The sequence below is a fragment of the Neolamprologus brichardi genome, chromosome 11 (genome assembly GCF_056152115.1).
Source record: "Neolamprologus brichardi isolate AB-2024 chromosome 11, ASM5615211v1, whole genome shotgun sequence".
NCBI lineage: Eukaryota > Metazoa > Chordata > Actinopteri > Cichliformes > Cichlidae > Neolamprologus > Neolamprologus brichardi.
In genome coordinates, this window is record NC_142114.1 from 26,001,361 (window position 1) to 26,027,140 (window position 25,780).

A 25,780-nucleotide genomic window follows, 5' to 3' on the forward strand; every position below is an offset into this window, starting at 1 on the left:
TCTCATCTTTTTCTTCCAAGACTTTGTCTTAAATGAGGTTGACAGGAGAAAAATAAATGAATTTTATTTGATTTTATTTGAGCTTTAGTTGAGCTCTGGATCTAAATAATTAGAGAAAATAAGAGAAACCAGTGACACATTCACAGCTGTTTTCCAGCTGCTATTTTCCCCCCTACTTCTCACAAAGAATGACTTTTCTTTTATAGCCAAACAAATTTAAAGAGAGAAACTAATGTTAGGAGCAAAGAATTTATGAACAACTTTCCTTCTGTTCATTTCCTTCTCTACACTCGAATACTCTCCGTATACTTATATTTAAGTTATATATATATATAAAGAGAGAGAGAGAATTTGTTACAAGCATAGTTTATACAAAAACAATGTGTTGGCATCTGAAATTGTATACAATAGCATTTCCACATTTGCCACGGCAATTATTGGTGCTAAAAAATAGTGGAATAAAGTTTGTTATTTCAGGAAGCAGATTCGTGACCTTCATGACCTCGTATCAAAAGTCGAAATGTATCCATATCGGTTTAATGATGTGTTTCATTTCAAAATGAGATAAACACCATTTCCAAAAAAAAAAAAAGTCACATTCACAAAATGATTGGTTACACTACATTAAAAAGGAACCGTGGTCATTCTAAGTCTAGCATGGGCAAAACGTTAGCCTTCCTTTCACTCAAACACTTATTTTGGAACCAAACTTTTCATATTTGTTGCCAATAAGTTGCAAGTCTGCGTCGCAGTGACAAAATAGCTCTCTTAACATCACATGATCATGATAGTGATGGCTTAAAGTGACCTTTAATGGACGCTACAAGCATCCTGCCCGCTACCACCAACTTTTGACAAAGATGGGGTGACACGCTGAGTTAACCCCTGACAGCTCTCCTTCGCTCTCTCTTCACACTCTCTCCCTTCCCCTCATACGACCTCCCTCTCCCTCCCCCAGCCCCACCCATGAACCATTAAGGCTGTTTTCTTGGAGGAAAAAAAGATGGCCACCCGAGGTCAGATCCAAGTCCAAAATAAATTGCCTTCTTTCCTGAGGCTCAGCCATTTTAATAGTACAGATTTATTATGCTGTGCTTTTTGGAGGGTGATCATATGTATGTGGTCAGTAGCGCGTATGCAGTCTATGACCCAGCCTCCCTCTCACGTTACACCCTATTTATAACATCCCCTGCGCTGGCTCCCCTCGTTCTGCAGTTCCTAGGAACCTCCTTCTGCTCCCAGCCTCGAGCTCCAGTCCCGTGTTCCTCCTGACATCTGAGAGGCTCAGCTGCAACTTGTCCTGGGCTAACTGTTTATCCTGTACAGCCTGGCAACTGGCCGCATGCTCTGGATTACCACAGGACACCCATTTCAAAACACATTTTACTTGTTGCTCTGACTATTTTTTCCTAACTGAAGAGAAAAGTTTTGGGATAGTCAAGGGAGAAAGGGAAGCATCTTGGATATGCGCTTGAGATCTTTCTGTTTTTGGTTGATTTAGTAACATTGCTTCTTACGCTTGCCCTTCTCGCCTTTCCTGGAGGGCCGTGTGTGTGTTTGCACACAATGGATCACACACTGTTCGGCTGCCTGCGGAGCCCCCACGCCCCGGCCCAGGCCCTACATCCCGCCTTCACCCAGTCTCCCCTGGCGCTTCACGGACGCTCGGACCACGTCTCCTACCCTGACCTGGCCTCTTCGTCGTCCTCCTCCTCTACCTCCTCACCCTCGCCCTGTATCATCTCCAGCTACCCGGGTGACGACAGCCTGTTTCCTGGGCAGCACCACCACCACCCTCACCGCGGCCACCTGCCCTCCCAGCAGCATCACCACCCACCTCAGCACCATACATCTTGGCATATCCCGCAGATGCCGTCACCTGGCAGCAGTACTCGCCACAGTCTTTGCCACCCACACTCCCACTCATCCCACGACAATGGGCCCACGCCTTCAGACCTGGGCCACCCCGGTGGGCCCAGTATGTGCGCCAGCACCCCCAGTCTCGGCAGTGGCAGCACCCCTACAGGGGCCTCTTGTGTGCCTGCAGACTTTGGCAGACAGACTTTGTCACCTGCTGAGGCCGAGAAGAGAAACGGCAAGAGGAAAAGTGACAGTTCAGGTAAGAGAAGCTGGGATTTTCTGAAGCGAGAAGTGAAGCAGTTCTAAAGGCAGAGATTCGTGTGTTTTTTAAAGCTGACACATTGCACAACCCGAGACTTCATGTAAAATACATTGGAGGCATTTCTAAAATGTCTTTGTTCATTATTTTACTTGGATAAACATTTTAACATAAATATCAGCGTTTAAGAAATTCCGCACAGAGCTCAAGAATAACAGAAACATCTGTACACATCACTCTAAATCATTCAACAGCACGACTGTTGGGAATTCTGCAGCTCCGATACAAAAACAAAAAAATGTCTGGAAAGCAGTTTGTAGGTGCCGGCTGACACGCAGCGAGGCAGGAGGCGACAGGCGGACTGAAGCGTGGAGCAAAGGCCACATCATAGGTGTGCGGGCACATCTGACTACTGGCATGTTTTGTTTAAAAATCACATCTGGTTTGTTGCGACACTTTTTAGAGAGCTGAGAATAAAGAGGGCAGTAAAGAATTAATGTCATGGATTGTAAAAGACTACACCGGTGCCTCATGGCACACTAAACAACCGGGCGGACGCAAATTGTTTTCATTTACTAAAAACTGCAGGTTTACTGAAGTAAAATGAAAGTGAAAATATTTGAGTGTCATGTTTAACAAAGGCCAAGTTTAGATAGGGAACTTCCTACTGTTACAAAATGAATGTAGATAATCATATTAATATTTGATCTTTTTTTATTGATTTTAAATGATCTTATTATCACAAAAAAACCACTTAATTCCTATAAAATTTAAAAGACCATTACAAGTTTTCTTTATTTTTATCTACAGGCAGTTGTATGTTCAGTACAGTAAAGGTCCTGAGGGCAGTGAGCTTTAACGACACCTTTTTGTTAAATTTTACATTTGTGATTCTCCCAAAAATCACCCTTCAACTATGCACGTATAATCATTTTATTGTTCTTGAATCGGGCCTCATTCATACAAATGTATTTAAAAATTCAAAACCACAGATAATTATAAAAAGCACACTTCTCACAAATCATTAATAAATAAACACCTTTTTAAACAATTTTTTAAATTGATACTAAACCAGCTGATGACCTGCAAAACCTTTGCAACCTGCAGGCACCACAATAATCAATCACACGATGACAAATGGCCGGGGTCGGGTCGCAAGAAATCTCACTAGCAAAGTGATATCAGTTAGAGTTTCTCGCAGAAAGTCTGCTTGCCAGTTTGTTTCCATTTGAGGATTGCAGCCTGTCATTGCTAATCCTGCACCCTTTGGATAAGGTCTCTGTACTCACAGTGCATCATCTGCAGTTGACCGGTGATATTCCCACATCTCCACAGGATACTTGGTGTGTTTTTTCCCCCTCTGACTGGTTGGGTGTTGCTGTAGCTGACAACACGTTTATATACCAAAAGTTGGGGAAATATAACAGGATTAACTTCAGACTGACTTTAAATAAAAATACAAACAAAACACCACTGGCACTAATTTAGTTTTCAATCCAAATTCTGCGTTGATTATTAGAAACTCCATAAGTGAACGGAAATATTTGCCATTTTACAACATAAAAAGACAAATATTTCAACGTTTTATTTTCCTTTGCACTAAATGCCCAGTTGTCCACATGCAAAATGTTGAAATAGTACATTTAACCCATTAATTCATTACTCTACCTCCTACTCCCTTTCCTCTTTTGTCAAATCACTGGAAAACTGAGCCCTTGCCTCCAGATCCCACTTCCTCTGCAACAATAGTCACTGCATACTCATTACATGTGCAGTGCATTCTCCCAATGCTAACACCAATCACGCTGATTATTGGGGCTAACTAGGCTGCTGACTCAGTCAGCTGTCTAAATATCAGGGCGCTGCCTGTTGCATGAGATAGAGCTCTGATTAGGTTTCGCCATCTGGACGAGAAACTTGAGCGAAACCTGAATTTAGATACAGAAATAATAACAAAACCCGAGAGCTCACTTCCATGCTAGAGTTTACCCCCTTTTTTTTGCTCAAATATGAAGCTTCTCGGCTTTCTGTCTTTAATACCCAACTGTGAATGTTTCCTTAAGGAAGGACGGAGGGTCAGCTAATGAGATGAGTCCGTGTGTCTGGTTTCTGGGGAACCTGCAGCAGACTTTCAGCTGCAGTGACGGCAGAGGGCCTTTGCGGAGTTTCTCGGACACATTTGCGCAGCACTGTCAAGGGAGTGGTCGTCCTTTAAAAGTTACTAGATTTTCTGTGGGGAACAATAAAAGGTGCTTCGAGTCTTATTTTGTTGAGGCAGAGTTGTAAAACAGACGAGTGAAGTGCCGAAGGCGTTTTGCTGGCATTCGAAATTTCTTTTAAAGCAGTTTAAGAAAAACATTGCGGCATCGTTGATGTGTTTGAATTCTTTTTGTGCATTAAAAATAAAATTAAAAAGGAAAAGAAAATTCCGTAAAAGGAAAACAACCAGTGCTTATGTTCCCAGCATAAGAAAAATAACCCGATCATCATTTTATCCATCCAATCTTACATTATTTTTTAAAAGCGTCACTCCTGTAATGCGCTAAGTTCATTTGGGAACCCTCAACGACGTGCCCCGTCTGGGTGCATGTATTTTTCTCATATTATTCCTGCTTTTTTGTGGAGAGATGAAAGTTACAGGGAGAACCTAATTGCTGTGGTGTAGTGGCTGGGTCATAAAAGCCCGCCGCTTGTTTCAGCTCCAGGCCTATTGGTCTGGAGCAGCTGGCTCTGTTATACTTTTATTTCTCTTTACACAATGTCTGTGTTTACCAGCGAGAGCGGATGAACACATCTGAAAGGCCTGCTTCAATAAGACACACACTGTAGCAAAAGGACTGAAATTACAGAGAGGGAAAGGCAAGGTCAAGGGGGAGCTGGACACAAGTTGCGGGTCAAGCAATGATCGGTTTCATTTCATAAAACGCGTGAGGGAATTCTTGCAGTCTTATATATGTTTTGTTTGTCCTTGGCTCTAAAACTGTGTGACTACCATACAAATATAACTTTTGTAGGGCAGTTTCAGTTTACCTCTCATCTTCTCTTCAGACTCAAGGGAGTTATTTTGCTTGAGAAAATATACACTTAATTAGAAGGAAGATTTTCTTCATGACAGGAAAACAGAACCAGCAGGGGTCCCCGATGGGACAAATCTGAGTTAAAGTTGAAGTTTCCTCTCTTATGTGGCTTCACACTTTGCACCGTTTGTGAGTCTGGCTCTGAGCTGCACGACTATTTACAGTTTGGCTTGACGTAGACCTGCTGGATTAACACACACGACAGAACAGGACCGCAGATGAATTAGCATGCAATCGCTGCTGCCTTCAAGTGCAATGTGCAACTGAAGCGCGTCCAACAGAGAAACCACAAAGACTGCTCACAATAGGAAAATTTTGGAGGGCAAATGAGCCGTATGTGTTTTCTTCAGAAAGTTTGTGGAAATACCAAAACAAAAAGTATTTTTCTGGCATGATGAATTAAAGTGGAGATGTCACAAGCTAGGAATTTATTATTTTTTTTAAGGAAGTGCATAATTTGTTCCAAGTTACCACTTTGCCCATATTTCTATTACTGGTATATGCATTTTTCAAGACGTTCATTTGCAGCTTCCTGGATTTTGCATATCTAACATCTGATCTTATGACTGCAGTATATTTGCTGACTTTCTGAAAACTGCAAACTTAATGGCAATCAAAAGACACACAGCTGAAAAATAATGGGATCAAAATAAATGCAAATAGCAGCACTTCAGACACTTTTTCCTTTCCTGATATAAAATTTAAAGCTGGAGCAGCAGACTTCTTCAAGCCAAATTACATCCATGTTGACAGTAAAAGAGCCAGCCTATTGTAATAGCACAGCTGCCGTCGTGCAGACACACATGTGTTGCCGCCCACGAGTCCTTCCAGCCACTTAAAGTATTCATAAACAATGTCTGAACAATAAAGTGTGACTGACAGCTCTCACTGGTTCTCTTACTTTGCCCCTTTTCTCCCCCTGCTGATTTGCACCTGCCACGTAACATTTGCCTTATTTTTATTTTTGCTGCATATAAATCTGCTCTGAGTGCAACACAAACCTGTGTGGTGTTTGGTTTCAGAGTCCCAGGATGGGAATTACAAGTCAGACGTGAGCAGCAAGCCCAGGAAGGAGAGGACGGCGTTCACCAAGGAGCAAATCCGAGAGCTGGAGGCAGAGTTCGCCCACCACAACTACCTAACCAGACTAAGGCGCTACGAAATTGCTGTCAACCTCGACCTCACTGAAAGACAAGTATGTTCCTAGCCACCACTGTTTGTTTTCCCCTGGGTTTAGACATTATTGAACCCCCCCTCCCCCCCCCACCCCCCCACCCCCCCCTCATTAGCACATTAATGCCATGTTGTGAAAACAAAGGCGGCCTCGGGACGACGAGGAGGCTTTTCAGCTTGCTACTGTGTTTTTGTAACTTCGGTGTGAGGGCTATTGTACTCCAGATGTGGCTGTATGAAGGGACTATCATATTCCAGATGTTCCTGACTATTCTTTCAGGCCATCCACAGTCAAGACAGGGAGACGGGTTTAAGGAAGTGCTGTCTAGCAAGTCACTTCCTCTCTCCCACTGCCCCTGCAAATACAAATTGGTCTCTGAGCGTGGGCCGATTGCTATAAAATGCAGGCACATGAAATAAATAACAGGAGACAAATGGTTGAGGGAAGGAAAAAGTGTGGGTGTCTGTTGTTCTGTGACACCCGTTTGGAAGCTTTAACTCACACTTAGTTGACCCCATGCCAGCAATATTTTGCGTTGTGATAACGTGTAGTTTGAATGTAAAAAACAGACGTTTTATGAGATGCTCTTAGAAGCAAATCACCACATTAGAACCACAAATTATATACATATATATACACACACACACACACACACACACGTGTGTGTGTGTGTGTGTGTGTGTGTGTGTGTGTGTGTGTGTGTGTGTGTGTGTGTATCACACTGCATAATATTGCATATATATAAGTGTGAGTTAAAGCTTCCAAACGGGTGTCACAGAACAACAGACACTACACTTTTTCCTTCCCTCAACCATTTGTCTCCTGTTATTTATTTCATGTGCCTGCATTTTACATCAATCGGCCCACGCTCAGAGACCAATTTGATAGCATGCATGTTGGTTAAATTCCAGAGCTTAGTGGAACACATTAATGATTTTAGTTCCACTTACTCTTACTGCTTTCACATATAAATATGTCAGCTACAAGAAAGTAAAAGAAGTTGCACTAAAATGTATAAATAGATTAAACAGACAGACACAAATTAAAGTGTATTACTAAACATGCAAACCTAAATTTCAAAAGAGGTGATTTGTTAGGGAGGAAAAGAAAAGATTAATCTTAAATTGATTTAAGATTAAAGATTAAATCAAGGAAAAGTCTTGATTTATGACCCTGTCCCCCCATTTAGAATGTAAATAAATACATAATTAAATGCAAATAATTTAAAATATATATTTAAATGCAAAGATTACATAAGCCAATAAATAGGTGTGTCAATCTATTTGAGAATCATACATTTTTAACATATAATTTCATTTTAATTTGATGCCAAAAACACAGTAAGAAACTGGAACTGGGACATGTTTCCCCTTGTTGCATCATCCCTTCATTTAACAACAATCGGTTTTGGAAAAGTGTTTGGGAAAAGGTTTTCTCCCTCTTGCTTGTCGTAAGATTTCAGCAGTTGAGCCTCAAATTTTTTTGTTTGCTTTGTAAGCCAATGTTTTAAGTGGGCGACAAGTCAAGACTGCAAATAGGCCAGTGTAGCACCAAGGGTCTATTACTGTGCACTGTAAATGTCCTCATTTAAAATTATGTTTTAATAAATTTAACCTAGTTTTTACTGGGCTGTGTGCATTACTTGCATAATAGAACACGTTGTTAAAAAGTTGCTACTTGACTTTTTTGAGAATGGAATATTTCCACGAGTGCAAAGGATCATGGGACTGTTAATGTTTAATTTAGTACTCTAGTGTTGGGATCTTTTTTTTTCAGTCATGTGTTTTTAGACTTTGATTCTTGTGGATATCTGATGTGGTTTCCAGGGTTTGTGCTTCAAAGGACAGTGTAAAGGTTTAGCTATTAATAGGATAAGACGGTCAGTGATGCTGTTTAACTGTGCGATTTTGTAACTGTGTGGTGTGTGGGGCAGGAAAAACACACTGATATCTTTGTTTCTTAACATGTTATGCAAATAATGTGTAAAAGTACTTTTTTTTTTTAAATAAAAGACTTTATAAGTTTTATGAATATGCAAAACTACAGTTGTAAAAAAGTACATTTAACAAAACTGAATAGAGATTTGTTTGGTATATACTCACCAACCACTTTAATAAGCAGAGATTGTGGTCCACACTGACATGAGAGCATTACACGGTTGCTGCAGATTTTTCTGCTCCACATGCATGATGGGAATCTCCCATTCCTTCACATCCAAAAAAGTGCTCTCTTGAACTGAGTTCTGGTGACTATGGAGGCCATTTGAGTACAGTGAACTCACTGATATGTTCAAGAAACCAGTTTGAGATGATCTGTGACATGGCATGTTAGGGGCACGAAGATGGGTACGCTGGGGTCATAAAGGGATGGACGTAGTCAGCAGCAATACTCGGGCATGTTGTGGTGTTTAGTCGATGCTCACTTGGTATGACGGAACTGCAAGTGTGCCAAGAAAGTTTTCCCTCACACCATTACAACACTACCGCCAGCATAAACTGTTGATACAAGGGAGGATGAGCCAATCTTTTGTGTTGTTTACGACAAATTCTGACCCTACCATCCAAATGTTGCAGCAGAAATTGAGACTCATCAGAACAGCCAATGTTTTTCCAATCCTGTTCTCCAATTTTGTTTCCCGTTCTTTGGTGACTTGTAGTGCATTCAGAGAGGCTCTTCTTCTTTTTCTTCTATCAGCACAAAACTATCTGGCCATTCTCTTCTGACCTCTGGCATCAACAAAGCAATTTTTGCCAAGAGAACTGCTGCTCTTTGGATAGTCCCTCTTTTTCTGACCATTCTCTGTAAACCCTAGAGATGGTAGTGTGGGAAAATTCCAGCAGATCAGAAGTTTCTGAAATACTCAGACCAACCCATCTGGCAACAATAACCATGCCACATTCTGAGTCACTTAAATCACCTTTCTTTGCCATTCTGATGGTTGGATTTAACAACAGATCTGCTTGACCACGCCCACAAGTCTAAATATATTGAGTTGTTGCAATGTGATTGGCTGATGAACATTTGCGTTGACAAGCAGTTGAGCTGGTGTACCTAACGAAGCAAACAGCTACAGTGTATATTAAGTTTATATGAAAACGTAGTGAAATCTTTGAATCCCACTAAATGTGGTGACTGTAGACTTTCAGAGTAATGTGCTTCTCAGGCTGAAAGCAAATGTAAATTGTAACATGAATGTGAAATGTACCTTAATGTGTTTAAGTCATGCTCTGCTTTTCCATCACATTTTCAAAGTCGCAAAAACTCAAGAAAAGGCCCAACTTTTTTTCAGCCTTCTCCAAGACTATCGCAATTAATCTTTACGTGGCTTTACAGAGCAGGAAATGTGTGTGAAATTTCGTCAGCTTATGCAGCATATGTTGTGTGTGACCTCAGTTTGGTCTGGGAAGTATACAGCAAGAGATAGTGAGGTAAATATTGGCAATGCAATCAGTTCTTGATTTATGCTGCGTGTGCTGTTTGGGGAAATCTGATGGATGTTTTATGTCTTGCAAAAATAGAAATATTTTTAAAGATGGCAGCTGTACAGCTCCAACGCCTAATCCCTTGCATGACTGGGTTTAACAGAGTTTATTGTAGATTGAGAGTAGATAAGAGAGTAGATTGTAGCTACACACCTAATTGCAGTCATTAAATGTTGTAAACAAAAATGTGATATAAACCTAATCAAACTTTGAAGGTTTTAATCAATATCATTTTTGACTTGAAATTTGAAATTGCATGAACCAGTGCTTCTTGTCTTCTTTTGTACGTGTATTACATTAGTGCACCAGAGTGTTTCCAGAGAGGCCATTTCCAGAAAACCAAGTGCCCTATAAGTTCTCCCTACATGCTTGTTTCACACCTGACCTACCCAAACCTGAGTTCAGGGTCTTTGGTATTTTGTATAAACTGAGTGTCACTTTCAGTGTAATGTTAAGCAGTTCAGGTACACTGCAGGTGAGTCTGAATAGTACATTTTTCTGATATCTTGAGAATATTACTAAATAAATGCTGCTCAGCTTCAGTCCTTATCCCTCTCCTGCTTTTGGCAAAGACCCCAAAGCATGTGAAGAATCCGAGGTGGTGCTCAGTCCATTGTACACTCTTAACATTTAAGACAAACGTTTGTGCTGTCAACTAACTTCCTGACCATGTGACTGCTCACCCCCCTGGGAATGACACTCCCCAAAAATAAACCGCTTCCACCCTGCATGACAGGGACAAGCTCGGCTTCCCATCTCATCCTCCCCCCTCCCTTCGAGCGCGTGTGTCGACACTAACGGAGCCACTGCTTCTATTTGACGTGTAAACCGTTTTAAGCAACAGCTTAATCATCAGTTTGAGAGACGTAAATACGGTCGGGGCTGTTGAGTCAGGGAAAAACAGGTAGACACCAAGTGCCAGATGTAACCGAACATCCATACATAATTGTTGGTGCAGAAATAGCTGCCAAAGTTTAAGAGAAAGTTGCTGTCGAGAGCATTAAGGCTTCTTAATTACTTTTTGGTGATTTATGTTGAGTTGTGCAACGACATTGATATTTTCTGTCTCCCTGCAGGTGAAGGTGTGGTTCCAGAACAGAAGGATGAAGTGGAAAAGAGTGAAGGGTGGCCAGCAGGGGGCAGCAGCTCGAGAGAAAGAACTGGTGAACGTGAAAAAGGGGACGCTGCTGCCTTCAGAGTTCTCTGGCATTGCGGCGCTCCACCATTCGACGGACTCCTTAGCCAATGAAGACAGTCATGACAGCGACCAGAGCTCTGAGCATGCCCACTTATGATGCACACACGTGCAACCCTGTGCCCCCGGAGCCTCCGCCTCAGGACCGTCCTTAGAAGGACTGCTGTTTGCTGATTCGCCATCGTCATACAACGATGCTAAAAAACATGTACAAATGTACAGAGGAATGATGTATAGTAGAGACGGAGTTGTCATGCAGGCAAAATGTAAATTTGATGAACTGAGCACATAAAAGGAGACGGTGGTTTAGAAAGTCCTCAATAAATGCCAAAAAAGAGAAAAATATTATGAATCTGGAAATGTGAGATCATTGGTTATAGAATTCTTCTGAACAGTACAAACAAATTTGGAAATCATATTCATTTAAACATTCCATGTTTGCCTTGAGAAAAGCAGGCTGTGGCTTTGATTTGCACTGTTAAACATACAGTCTGCTCCTCAATCGGTTTCTACTGTAAAAACTGTAAATTAGAATGTAATGGAGTTATTGGTCAAATCAAGTGCCAGGAAATGAAATTTGCCTAGCTAATATAAATGATTTGTAAATAAATATCAGTATTGTTTTACCTTAACAACGATTCTATACCCAGACTATTCAGCTCATGCAGTAATAAACACTGATGGTTCTTAAGCTGACACTTTTCTGACTGGAGATGATGTTTTGCAAACAAATCTGAAACCCCCTTTTCAGGGTCTGTTGCAAATCGAATAAAAATTTAACCAGTGGTAAATGGAATTTCTTATGTACAACTTTTTCCCCCCATTTATGCAGCCATCCACACTTACGAATCCAAGGTGATGAATGTATGTTCCACGAAGTGAAGCCGAAACCAATTAAAAATTGCAGAGTGTGTAGAAAGCCGGTGATGTGGGAGCAAACTAAAATCACCTTTGCCTGGGGGCAGGGTAGGGGCTCCAGCACGCAACGGATCGGATTCTGTTACAACATCCAGTTGAAAATAATTTCATGTCTTGATCTCATCTTTCAGCACGTTGTGATTGTGCATGCTAATTTGTTTAAGAGGCACCACTGCATTTCTTTTTCGCTCCCCCAAACCCACAGCATGAGCGTGATTTCTTTTTTCCCGTTTTCCCTGCCACTTTATTTCCATGGATTATTCTTTAGACAGTATTTACAAATATGAAACACTCACTGTTTCCACAATGTCTTCAATTTTAACCTGGGAACAGTATCGTCCGCAATGTAACAGACCATATATGTAACTGATAAACAAGTCACGGATATGTTCTTGCCACCTCACCTGCCACAACCAGCTTTCCCCTGACCTCTGGACCTTGGCTGCTGTAATTAAAACAAAAGCAAGTAAGTAAAGCCTCTTTCTTTAAGCCTCTAAAGTTTACGTATAAACTCTTGAATAAAGGCAAAAATTGCCCAACTTCAATCTGCCTGTATATGGCTTTATGCACATAACATCATGCAAAAACCTCTATAAATCAGATCAGAGGTTTTTGCATGATGTTATGTGCATACAGCTCAAGAGTTGTCTGCCATATCAGATGTGACACAACCACAGCTACAGAGGGAAAATGTGCATTCCCTGACTGGTTTGTCATGTGGTTCCTGGTGGTTGTTTGCTGTCACTAGGCAAAACTGGTCGCCAGCAAATTATTGGGGTTGCCCATAGTTTGCATGGAAGATGCAGGCATGTCTGCAAACACTTGCTAACTACTAGCAAAATGGCAGTAAAGCTTGAAAAAGTGCAAAACAAACTATAAATGGAGACTATTTGACTTCAAAGTAAAAGTTGTACCTTAGAGCTGTGGTCAACGTGTTTCAAAAGCCACAGCTTTTACTTTGAAGGTAAATGGTCTCTGTTTCTGCTTTGTGTCACACTTTTCACAGTTTCACTACTGCCTTGCAAGGATTTGGTGAGTGTGTTCCATGCGACTTGGAACCAAAGAAATAACAAGGTGGTCTTCTTTAACATGGCAAAGAATGTATATGAACAGAAAATGTTAAATATTTTATCCAGCACTGAGTCTTATTATCAGCTAAGGATAGCTCTGGTTGGCTATCAAGCTTAGTTAGCAAGGCACTCACTAATTGTACATCATGATATAGGATGCAATGCACATATTTGCATGGTCAAAAAGAAGTGTAAAACAATAAGTAAGGCTAAATCCTTAGAATTTATTTTAGTTGAATGGAACAAAACCCTTCAAAAATCAAATCCTGTTACTTGGTAGCCATCTTGGGCATTTTCTTAGGTAGCATTAAAAAATTAACTTTAATTTCAAAATATAAAAAAAATTAATATTCCCTTGTTACCTGATACTGAACAAATAGATGAGTTTAAGTTGTCTTTCTTTAACTTTCAAATAAGCTACATGATTAAAAACAAACAAATAAACAAACAAAAACATCTCATTAAAGGGTCAAATCCCAGAGGTTGTTACCTCCTTATGTAGCCTTATGTAGCCAACCCTCCCCCATCCATTTTTAAATCAGTTACAGTGACCAGATGTCCCACTTCATGTGGGACTGCACACCATCTTTATGACCACTGTGAGTCATGGCACATTCCCACTAGAACCCAACAATGATCAACAGACAGAGCAGCAGCGGGGGCAACCATGGCTCAGGGGGTTGGGAAGCGCATCTGTAACCGGAAGGTAGCCGGTTCGATCTCCGGGCTCTCTGTCCTGGTCGTTGTGTCCTTGCCCCAGGGCAGACTTCATTCATTCATTCTTGCATTCACACACTGGTGGAGGCAAGCTACGGTCACTACTGACCCACTGCCCCAGGGCGGACTGACCGTAGCTTGCCTCCACCAGTGTGTGAATGCGAGAGTGAATGAATGAAGTCTGCCCTGGGACGGTCAGTCTGCCCCAGGGCAGTATACTCACAGTATTTACATCGTGATGCATTTGGGAAAACAGACTCCAAATAATACAATGCTACTGTGAATTTGTCCTTCACATGATCAATGACAGGCCTACAACATGCACAGTATGTGTCTCTATGGTTTAAGTAACGTGTCTCCTGCAAACACAAGATCTCACATTTAGTTTATGACCTTTAAGGGTCCAGGTCCACCCAATAAGTTACTGCTCTTTGAGCTCTGTATAATCATTCGGTTCACAGTAGTTTGGCACTTCTGCACCAATCATGTACCCAGCTTGACTGAAGAGGACACTGAGCTGATTGTCCAATGCAGGTCAGACTTTGGGAAGTAGCCCTCATGTCTCTTTAAAACCAAAAAAGAAGTCATTCATCAGCTTGTGCAGCTAGTTTTAAAGCATGACCAAAAATAAATGGAAATGTGTTGAGGGAACTGCGCACTGACAGTCAGCTGTTCTAGTGTGTGGTGATCTTATTCACTCACTTCTGTGCTGAGATGCATCTCTCAGTATGCCTCTGTAATCTATATAAACTGTAAACTATATATAATCTATACATATATGCCCCGTGTCTAGTTCATAGTGGCTGTAACCCTGTCGAATACTTTGAACCGTTTTACCTGACATTCAGACAAATAGCAACAGTGCGTGAAGATTAAACAGCTGGATAACTTCACTTCAGCTCACAAAAACATTCTCCGCCCTCCAACACACGCAGACAGTAAGCTGCGTAAACAAACTCTCGCGAGATAAAATGACGTCAAATGATACTAATGTATCAGCCTGACCAAAGGTAAACTTTCGTCCCATAAAGGGGATTTAAAGGTAATTGGTCGCAGTAACAAAACCCTGCGGCCACTTTAAACCCGGGCAGAGTCGGTTTCCTCGATGTGAGAAGTTTACTCATCCGCTTGCACGCTCTCTATTTCGTAAGCGACCTACTTTAGGTGAAAGGTGCAGGGCACTGTGAGCAGACGTCTTGAAGTGGTTTAGCAGAACTTTGCACCTGCACAGGTAACAGAAACTCACCTGTGTAGCAGCTGTGAGTGATCCGCTGTCAGATCTGAAACCATGGAGTACGATTCGGTGTCGAGGGGAGCCCGAGCCATGTTTTTCATGCTCACACCGAATGAATCATCTTTTGAGAAAGTGGAGGATGTCCCTCAGTATGTGCAGCAGGTGGGTGTCGCCTCGTTCTCGTTCACAACTAATACATCTGGTGTTTTAGGGTTATACTGAACCCGCCCCATTGTCCCCTCACTTTATCAGATACACTTGACAGAGACTTTTCACCTGGTCAGTAAAGTATCGATTTGAGTTGAGTCAATCAACTGAAAATCGGCATATTTAAAACAGTTGAAGTATTCGTCAGAAGACAAAGGTCAAACAGTCTGTTTTGCTTCTTTCTAAATGAGACTTTTGAACTGAACAGTTTTTATTCAGAGCCCTGGGTAGTAAGTGCACAAGTAATATAGTAATATGAAGCGAGATTTGAAGTTTAAGTTAATAAATGTCAACCTATGGAGAATATTGCATTAAGTATGGAAAAGTTACATTTGTATCAACACAGTAACCAATCTGCTCAACTTATATAAATCTAATTACTTCTGCCTAATGAAAAATTTATAGCAACGTTCTTTCTTTTCTCCTTCTGTCACTTTACAGCATCTCAATTACCCCTTTTATTGTGACAAATGGCTGGGGCAGGTTTAACAACACATGTTTGTTATGAGTTTTTATGAGCAAATCAGGGGAGGAGAACAATTACCCCCACAGCAGGAGTCCTAAAAATCCACTAACAAGTGTGATAAAGCAAATTTGTTGTTGCTGCAGGGCTTACTGGTGATTAATATTTTGCTTGGGTGTTCTCTCAGCTGTTTGGTGATTTAAAATGCAAACACAAAATTTCTCAGACAGCAGTGATAAAAGTGTTTTGTCAGTCTGCATGTTTTTAGCCAACATCACTCAACTGTGACCTTTTAAAATGGCTGTTTGGGGGGGGGGGGGGGGACATCTGGTCCACAAATGTCATTTTCCATGTAGGTTTGAATTCAGAAGAAAATAAAATACAATTATTACAACGTCACAACAAACAGTCCACACAAGCTCAAAGTATACTCAAGTTTAAAAAAAGGCTTGTGCAATTTTTAGTTCAAAATATAATCGCGAACAGTGTGACTGCATGCAAGATCATAAAGAACTGAAAAGAAAGAAGGTGATGCAAGTATTAAAAAGACAAAATAATGAAGAGAAGCTTTTCTTTTTGTTTTTTGATGCACCGTTTGAGAATCGGCTTGCCTTGCTGAAAAATCTTGCCGCAAGCTGTCAAGAACTCAGGGGTGCAGCGGTAAAACTATCTGCTAGATAGGAAAGGGGTGTGATGTCGGGGGGGTGGTGGTGGTGGTGGTGGGGGGGGGGGGGGGGGGGGGGGGTTAGGCCAGCGTCCAGAATGATAATCTCTCTCTCAGCGGGTTTGGAGGAGGTCTGCCTACGCAGCGAGCCCATTTGTTTGCTGCAGCTTTGCAGTCTGCTGCCAGATGTTGGAGTGTTGCGTGTGATCACTGGTCTCTGGTGGCGCTCTCGCCTCTGCTTGTGCGCACACATTCACACACACTTGCATCACACACCTGCATGTTAAAGTTGAATCATTCACATGGGGATTTGTGCACACACACACACACACACTCTCACATGAATACGCACACTTCCTCCCTCCTCACCTGCAGATGTGCTCCTCTGTGGTCTCGTCACGCCTTTCATTCCTTGCTGCTCTTGTGGGGGCCATGTGTCCCCTTTATGACTGCAGTCACTTGGTCAATGAGCACATTTGAGCTAAAGCTAAGCAGCAGGGCTCACATGCTGCCTGTCGTTGTTGTGACCCATTTGCTAACCCCGTCCCTCACTAATTTGTTCCATGTTTGACAAACCCATCAAGAGGTTATTACGGCTTTCCACCACTGTTACAAATAAAGGCATGTCACTGACTGTTTGCTTGGTGCTCACCATTTGTTTTGTCAAAAGCAGTTATTGTCATGTGTTCACGGCAACTTTTTCTGTTTGCTCTTTGGTTCTTACAATGTAAGAAGTTATTCTTTTAAAGTAGGTTTTATTCATTTACAGGCATTTTACCCCATGAAACTCTTTCTACTGTTGTTAGTTTCTCTTTAAGTGTGAACTTTCAGTTTTTAACTATGTATCTTTAAAATGAGTAAAAGTTGGTGCATATCTTTCCAGATGAGTGTTTTCCAACTTGTGAAAACACCAAAAGTTTATGTACAGTCCTTTACAATTTAAAAACATTATACTTATTTGACTTATGAGTATTTTAAACTGCTTTTTTAAAATTATCAAACATTCATCTGAAAGAAAAAAAAACTAAAAACCAACTTGCATAGCAGATGAGGCTCTTTTCTTAAAATTTTATTTGAGGTTATGCTAAAAATGCCATATTTGTTTTCCAAGACTTAAAGAATGAATTTCTAGGCACAGCCAAGTGTTGGGGGGTTTCCAGTTTGGTGCTTTTTGCAGATTATGTGGTGGTTCTAGCTGCTTCAAGCAGTGACCTCCAACTCACAAGGTTTGCAGCTGAGTATGAAACAGTGTGATAACAATTAGTCCCAAGTATGAATTGGTCCCAATTAGTCCCGAGGCAATGCTTCTCAGCCAGAGAAGGGTGGAGTGTGCACTCCATTTCAGGATCAAACTTCTGCTCCAAGTCAAGGAGTTTAAATATATTGGGACCTTCTTAACTTAGTGGAGAGGGTGTAGAGAGCAGCGTCAGTAGTAACATGGCTGCTGTACCATCTGTTTGTGGCGAAGAGAGCTAAGCATGAAAGTGAAGCTGGCAATTTACTGGCCAGTGTACTTGCCTACCCTCCTCAATGACTGTGAACTGTGAGTATTGAGTGAAAGATTAAGATCATAGATGGAAGTAGTGAATATTAGTTTCTGGGCTCTCCTTTAGAGATGGGGTGAGGAGCTTGGTCATTCAGGAAGGGTTCAAAGCTGCTACACATCAAAAGCAGAAACGTTGATGTGCTTTGGGTATCTGACTAGGATGACCCCCCCCCCCCCCCCCCCCCCCCCCCCCCCCGGACACCTAAAACCTTAGACGTCAGTTTGCCTGAAACGCTCAGCTCTTATTGTCTCTTTTTTTCCTACCAGTGTGCCTACCCGATGTCAGCTCAAATAATTCCATGTTTCATGAAACTGTGGCTCAGAATGTGCATTGAATACAAACGTGGATGAATCCATGTGGTAGATCAGCCAGTTAGAAGAAATTTGACTGTTTAGGGAGGATGGCCTTAAAGTGATAATGAAGTGGGTTGTTTCTAATAAAAGAAGAACTTAAGAATTGCATAAAGGCACAGTATAAGATAAGTAAGAATTCTACTGAAATGTGAATCGTGCAAAGTTGATTTAGTAGAGGTCCATAATGAAATTATGGAGCTGGAAAAGGGCACATCAGCCCTTTACTTGTTCCTGTAACATAAGATGCGTAGCTTGTTTACCTGCGGTCTCCATCTACTTACGTAGCCTAACAGACTTAATGCGCTCTCTCTGAACATGTATGACTTTATATTATCAGCGAGCGTGAAGACAATTAGGTTTCTTAAAATAAGATCTTGCTCCTCATTCTATTTTCCTTGGGTTCTGCCTGACATCACTGGAATGAAAGCTTGCTGTTGGTTAGCACTGATGTTTAATTCATCCACTGAGATAATTTCTACCTCCACTGCTGCCGTGCTTGGATAAATGTTTTTGTTCGCCAATCTGCCAATTGGTTGTGGTTTTATACCCGTTGCTCCAGGCTCATACAGTGAAACAAACATCATGGATCACAAGACATGAAAGTCCTGCAAGCTTTTAGCTCGTCTGCCAAAACAAATGCGCAACACAACGGGTAATGGCAACAGAGGACTTGGAGCAGTTGTGTTTTCATGGTTTGTAACACTGCTGAATCATGATTTTGTGTCTGTGCAGGCAACTCCTTTCTTTGTGGGACTGATGGTTCTGGAGCTGGTGGTGGGCTTTCTGAAGACGGGGGCCCCAGTGATCACAATCAGTGATGGAATCACCTCCCTATCTGCTGGAATGGTCTCCAGACTCCCACTGTGAGTGTTTAGGCAGGTCAGGTCACATAGTAATAGTGCAAATAAGGCATAATTTGGCTTCTGTTCATTTTAAACACCGTGATTTGGTGTTTTATATATGACTGAGCAATGTGTTGTTGTTTTTTTTGTTTGTTTGTTTTTAGTTTAGGTTTTTTTAGTTTATTTTTTTAGGTGCTGTAACTCTGGATCTTGTATTAAAGAACCATTACCTGTTAAAAGTGAGTTCATGTGAGGAGGCCAGCAGGGAACAGATAAATTAGGTGATAAAAGGATGCAGTATGGCAGGTTTAGGATGTAACTGACTGAATATAACTATTAATGTTTATTTTTTCAAACAAACTTCAGCTTACTGAAATTGGTTTTAAGGTGGTTCTCTTAAAATGGTTCTTATAGTGGTTCATCTTCAATGTAAATATAAAGTTAGTTTCTAAGTTAGTTGAACATAATCTTTTCTAGTTCTGCATCGTTTTAAAATGTGGATTGAAATGGGGATGATGGGAACTCAAACAGGGGAGGCTTTGTAATACCTGATGTACAAAATTACTTCCAAATTAAACAAATTTCTGTCAAGGTGGAACACAAGGTGAACAGATGACTATCGTGATCCTTGGAGCGCAGCTGTACCAAATCACAAACTGAATGCTGTACTTGCATAAGCACATTTGAGTCGACACTGAGCTTTGACCTTTCCTCTCCACAGCTTGCTGATGAGAGGCTGTGAGCTGAGCGCTTACATGCATGTGTGGAACCACTACCGCTTGGTGGAGCTGCCCTGGGACTCTGCCTGGACCTGGTGGTTCACCTTCTTGGGAGTGGACTTTTGCTACTACTGGGTCCACCGTTTTGCTCACGGTACCAGTCGTACACTCACCCACAGCTGAAGGGAATTTATTGTGCAGATAGTTGTTGTTTTTTGCGTGTGTTCTGAAAACACGATTGCTCCTTTACCTGTAGGGTGCAGATAAAAAGTTCTGAGTCCCGCCCAAAAAAACCCCAACGACATACCTGATTTTAAATTTGCGTGCTCACCTTCTGTTGTGTTCGCCATTGTTAGTCAGTCAATACAAACTATAGCACAGGAAAAGTCTCTTTTGTTACATGTTTGGGGTTTTTTTTTGTTTGGTTTTTTTTTTGTTAATTACAAGTTTATAGTCATTATTTCTTTGGCTGAATGTAGCCAAAGAAATATGTTACAATGTTACAATGTAGACACATTGTAACATATTAAATGCGAGATTCTATTTATTCAGGAATTTCAACCATAATGAGCACAGTACATTCAAAATATTCTTACCTGTTCCAACAGGGTAAGGTTGTTAATTGACAACACATCTTGATTTTGTTTTACTCAACTAAATATCACAACAGGAATAACAGCAAACCAAATCTAAAGTTCAGTTAATTGACTAAAATAGAAATAGTAAAAGTTGGATCTGTTTGCCGCTAAGTTGCTCCACGTGGTTTGCGAAGCGTCTTGTTTTCCTTGATATCACACGCAAAATGTTTCCATGTTTCCATTCTTCTCTTCGTCCCGTGTTGACATTACTTTGCATTTTCATGGGAAACGGAGCATGGGAGCTAGTTGTACCGTTTCCAAAAAAAATGCAGTGCAGTTTCCCAGGGATGCATTAAATGTGCCCGTCTAACCTTACTGCACAAGGACATAATAATAATAATAATAATAATAATGGATTGGATTTATATAGCGCTTTTTAAGGCACCCAAAGCGCTTTACAATGCCACTATTCATTCACTCTCACATTCACACACTGGTGGAGGCAAGCTACGATTGTAGCCACAGCTGCCCTGGGGCAGACTGACAGAAGCGAGGCTGCCATATCGCGCCATCGGCCCCTCTGGCCAACACCAGTAGGCGGTAGGGTAAAGTGTCTTGCCCAAGGACACAACGACCAGGACAGAGAGCCCGGGGATCGAACCGGCGACCTTCCGGTTACAGATACGCTTCCCAACCCTTGACTTGATTGGGTCTTATTGGGTCTAGTCTCTCCACAATATTTTCCTTATAGTTGAAGCAAGTGTCCATACATGGCATCATCGTTTTTGTCCTTGTGCGTTCGTTTTTATTCATTGTCTGCATTTCTTTAGAAAAAGGTCGTTGACAAATAATTGCTTTACAGAATTATCACTAAATGGCACCATTACCACTGGCAAAAGCAGAGACCTGAGATATTCCGGTCATTCAGTTGGGGTTGATCCTCCATTTCCATGGCTTATTTCTGCAAGATGTGTCTTGTGTTCCATAACTCCAGGTGCACAAGTATCTAGATCCACACTGTTTTGTAACATTGCTTGAAATCAACTTATAAAGAGCATTGTCCTGGTCAAGGTTGGTGACTCCTGTCAGTTTGGATTCATGGTGTTTGTTGTAAAATTTTTACAATGAGCAATTTGTGAATAGTAATAAAACCATTTAAAACATGTATCCAGGTTAATGCTGCTGAGTTGTGAATCACTCTGCTGCTTTTGGCTGCTCCCTTATTCATTTATTTTAATATACACAGAATGCTCTACCTCACAAAATGGCAAAGGGATTTGTCTCCTCTTGGGATCAAACTGGTGATCTTACGCTTGTTAGGCCAGTATGTAAAGTAATAACAAAAGCTGCAAAGTTAGCTGATGATAAATGGCTGTAAAATATTGATTTAGTTGCCATCTCCACAGGGAGGAGTCGTGAAGATAGGATGCACATCATGCTTTTCTGGACGTTGTAGAGGAAGCAATTATTTTTGAGTTACATCCAGCTGCTTTAGAGCTGTGCAGATGTGAGAGGCCATGGTCTCCAGAGGACTCCGGTCTTAACCCAGAGCTGTTGCAGCAGCAGGCTGTATAAAGTCATGTCTCAGAAGTAGCAACGTCCTGCAGAATATGTCTTAAAAAAAAAAGAAAAGCATATTAAAAAAATGTACATGTCAAAGAATTTTGTAGAGTATTGGCTCTACAAAAAAGGCTTCTCCACATGTCTTGTCTGATGTTCATGCCAGATGCTCAGCTGCCACTCAGCACATCGGAAGAGAGCTATTTATCTGTGGCCTGCGCTGATGTTTATTTGTGTCAGAGGCACATCAAGCTGACCGCTGTCTAGTCCACATAGCTTTGGATGAAAGTCCACTGGTTCTGTGTTGATGTTAGAATCTGAGTAAACAGAAGCTGTGTTTTTTAAACTTTCTGCCACAGCTGAACTGGCCTATGTGCTTTTGAGGTGACCGAGAACATCAGCTCAAGATGCTGGTGGTCAGTTTTACTTGACTTTTACTGTGCACTTTCAGAGTGCAAGGCATATAACCATCATGGTTATGTCTTTGTGTAAGTTGGAGTTTAGGCACTTTGGAATTTACCATCTTATACTGTATTCCAATCAGACATTCAGTGTCTGGTGTAACTATTAATGATGAAAATACAGCATTCAAGTTTTAAAAATCTACACGACAACCTCTGTAGTGCCTGCAAAGATGAGTAACTTGGATTTTTTTTTTCAGTGCACACTGTTTAATTGAGGAATAGCTTTAGATGCACACATATTACTTTATTATTTTATAGGGACATGAGGGATCCTCGTTTCTTTCGTTAACATCACCTGCACACTAAACCTTTAAATGATCAATGACCTGGTAATGAAAACGAGTGTCAAAGAACAGATGCGAGTTACCTCGTCTTACATGGACTGGGACTGCACCACACTTTCCTGGCAGGATGACAGGATGCTCATATTTTTCTGTGAGCTGAGGAACTCATGAGTCCATGTGGCGTCTGTTTAAAAAGCCTGTTTTCCTTTTAAATGGGAAATGCATGAAAGAAGAAGTTTAATAACTTAAAAGAAACAAGTGAATCTGCAAAAAGCCAAAGTTGCAACATAAGACTTGGCTAATGAATACAAAAACATCAGCTTGTGTCAATTTATTGCATCATATTTGAAAAATTAGAAAATCTGTGTAGCTGCTCAGCAGCTGTATTGATGATGATAAGCTTTTATGTTGTCTGGATGCTCACCGGTGATTCAATCAAAGTATCTGTAAATCATTGAGGCAGGGATTGGCAGTCCTATTAATTGGGTCTCTCAGTTCAGCTTTTGGGACAGAATAAATCCAAACCACTACCTGATCTGGGGAAAGAAATACTGGGCAAGGATCAACTTTCTGACTGGAAAAGGGCAGAGTCCATCTATCATGTACACAACACTCCAGACTTTTGTTTTGACAATCCAAGAAAACTGAGTTAAGTAACATTCACTGATTTTAAGAAGTATTCTGTCTGCTGAATAACATCCAATAACACCTGAAAGGCGATCTCATGACGTTTTCCCACTGTTGTAGTCCTCTTGGTGTCACATGATGCAGAGGAATGTCGCCAATACTGTGACATATCTCTGTGGTGTGTTCGGTTGGAATTATTTTATTTTTGAACTGCAGAATCAGTTTTATGTCTCAAAAATGTTCCACTTACTTTCATTTCCTCTTTCTCCTGCCTCTTTGGGTTGTTATTATGGAAGATTGCGAGGTTGCAGATAGTCATCTGGTGCAGTGCTTGCTCAGGAATATAAGCTTTTTCCCTTGTTACCAAAGGGAAGTGGCTGTCCCTGACCACAGGACAGGGCCGGCATGGTCCTCACTCCTCACTCTGGTCAGGCGAGGTCATCTTGGGCAACCATTTTCTGACCTCCAGCTTCTTCCAGAGGAAGGTTCAACCAAAATGTTCCAATGTGAGTGAGGCATGTTTCCTATAAAGAAGCACTGAAGAATGAAATGGATGTAAGACGAGCACTGTTGCCATTTGTTGCCTCAACAATCTGAACACTGCAACTGTAATTGTAGTGTCCAAATGAATAAGACAGAACACATAATATTGCATAATAAGAAAAAGATCACAATAGAAAAATGCTAGAAGAACCAACCGCATGCTTGGAAACGTCCGCCTCGGCATGAAATATCACTTTGTTTGACCAGCTTTATGGATATTTTCATAGTTTCCCCCTCATGACTTCCACATGAAAAGATGATTCAAAGATAACTGGAAGGGCAGCAGTCGTCTGTGCTGATGCCATCTTTACTAAGGAGACCTTATTAATTTGATGTTGCTCTTTCCAGACACTGATCTTGGGGATAACAGCAAATTAAAGAAGACTGAGCGGTTCAGTCTCCAGCTCTGTTTTTTAATTTGAGCTGGATGAAACTCGGGATTCTCATTCACAAAAGAAATGGCAAAAGCCTTTTACTACACTGTATTTATGGCCTTTGGCACTTGGTGTGATTCTGCTTAGGAAAACACCCGTTGTGGTTAAAGTCGAGGCAAATCTGGAATTCCAAACATTTGAATGACCTTTGCGCACACACAGGCTCAAATGAAGTGTTTGTTTATGCTAACTCCCGATATCAGTATTTGCTTGATCACATTGCTAATGCCAGAATTTTCACGAATCAATGCTGTAACTTTACTTGGTACTGCTTCGTAATGTTTATCTATCTTTTCATGAAAGAAAAAATGTAAGTGTTCAATTGCTGACAGATTTCCAGAAAATTGAACTCCTCTGGCCTCTGAAATAATATGACCCTTGGTAAACATTTAACCGCTAGTTTATCTATTAGCAGCCATAGAAGCCACCTTCTATAAACGCATTGATTCAATAACCTGATGACTGACAAGAATAGAAAACAGATTCCCATTTTAACCCCGCTCTTTTTTTTTTTTTTTGGGTTCCTTCTCCCCTCAGTTCTTTCAGCAGCAGACGCACTATATATGTTAAAAACGCTGCTATTCTGAACCAGCCTGAACGCAGATGGTTTTGGGTGAGCAGCAGGCCAGCTTGATTCAGATGCGGCCATGTTGTTGACAGCACTGTTGATTCTGTTTATTCTAACCTCATATCGCGAGTGCCACTAATAGCAGCTCTGCTCTTGGGCAGCATCTATATCCAGGCATGCCTGCCAGAGTAAAGCCATTAATCAGCTAGTCAGCTGTCTGTACTCTGATTATATGTGAGGTAATGGAGTTATGCTGCAGTTGTCTCACCACAGTAACTGCTGCTGCTCACAGAGCTCAGAAACATCAGAGCATCACTTAAAGGTCCTGTGAGATGGTATCATTACTTCCACAAAGTGATGTATTTTGAGACAAGGGCAGTTTAATCTGATTTTAACAGCACAGAAGTGGAATTGGTAAACACTGTATGGTGGCATTTTTAACTGGATTTTTAAAAAAATACTGGCTAGTGCATTTCTAGATTAAAGTATTTTTGGATTATTCATGATCGTGGCTCAAGAGTTGGGAGTTCGTCTTGTAATCGGAAGGTTGCCGGTTCGAGCCCCGGCTTGGGCAGTCTCGGTCGTTGTGTCCTTGGGCAAGACACTTCACCCGTTGCCTACTGGTGGTGGTCAGAGGGCCCAGTGGCGCCAGTGTCCGGCAGCCTCGCCTCTGTCAGTGCGCCCCAGGGTGGCTGTGGCTACAATGTAGCTTGCCATCACCAGTGTGTGAATGTTTGTGTGAATGGGTGGATGACTGGATATGTAAAGCGCTTTGGGGTCCTTAGGGACTAGTAAAGCGCTATATAAATACAGGCCATTTACCATCCAAGCTGGAACAGAAATATGATAAGAAGTAGCACTAAAAATTCAGTTGTATATGTTGTAATCCTTATAAAGTAGTGCACTTTACATTCATCCATGATAAAGCAAAGGAACTAAAC

At 41.3% G+C, this 25,780-nt stretch overlaps 2 protein-coding genes across 2 annotated transcripts in view; both read left to right on the plus strand.

The window, feature by feature from the left end:
* The first annotated feature begins 1,157 nt into the window (after nucleotides 1-1,157).
* On the plus strand, nucleotides 1,158-11,838 carry meox2a (mesenchyme homeobox 2a). The gene is made up of 3 exons (XM_006791828.2): nucleotides 1,158-2,119; nucleotides 6,219-6,391; nucleotides 10,929-11,838. Exons 1-3 carry the CDS (start codon nucleotides 1,567-1,569, stop codon nucleotides 11,145-11,147), a joined length of 945 nt encoding a protein of 314 aa, XP_006791891.1. The 5' UTR covers nucleotides 1,158-1,566; the 3' UTR covers nucleotides 11,148-11,838.
* Nucleotides 11,839-14,721: 2,883 nt separating this feature from the next.
* The window catches only part of agmo (alkylglycerol monooxygenase), a 48,153-nt gene continuing 37,094 nt past the window's right edge, over nucleotides 14,722-25,780 (plus strand). Inside the window, exons 1-3 of the mRNA XM_006791829.3 lie at nucleotides 14,722-15,148; nucleotides 18,953-19,083; nucleotides 19,784-19,935. Of these exons, the coding sequence (XP_006791892.1) occupies nucleotides 15,041-15,148; nucleotides 18,953-19,083; nucleotides 19,784-19,935 (391 nt within the window). The 5' untranslated portion in view covers nucleotides 14,722-15,040. The remainder of the gene's footprint in view (nucleotides 15,149-18,952; nucleotides 19,084-19,783; nucleotides 19,936-25,780) is intronic.

Coding starts and splice junctions, on each gene's coding strand:
- meox2a (XM_006791828.2), top strand. CDS start 1,567: ATGGATCACACACTGTTCGGCTGCCTGCGGAGCCCCCACGCCCCGGCC. Junction 2,120..6,218: donor GAGGAAAAGTGACAGTTCAG/GTAAGAGAAGCT, acceptor GTTTGGTTTCAG/AGTCCCAGGATGGGAATTAC. Junction 6,392..10,928: donor TCGACCTCACTGAAAGACAA/GTATGTTCCTAG, acceptor GTCTCCCTGCAG/GTGAAGGTGTGGTTCCAGAA.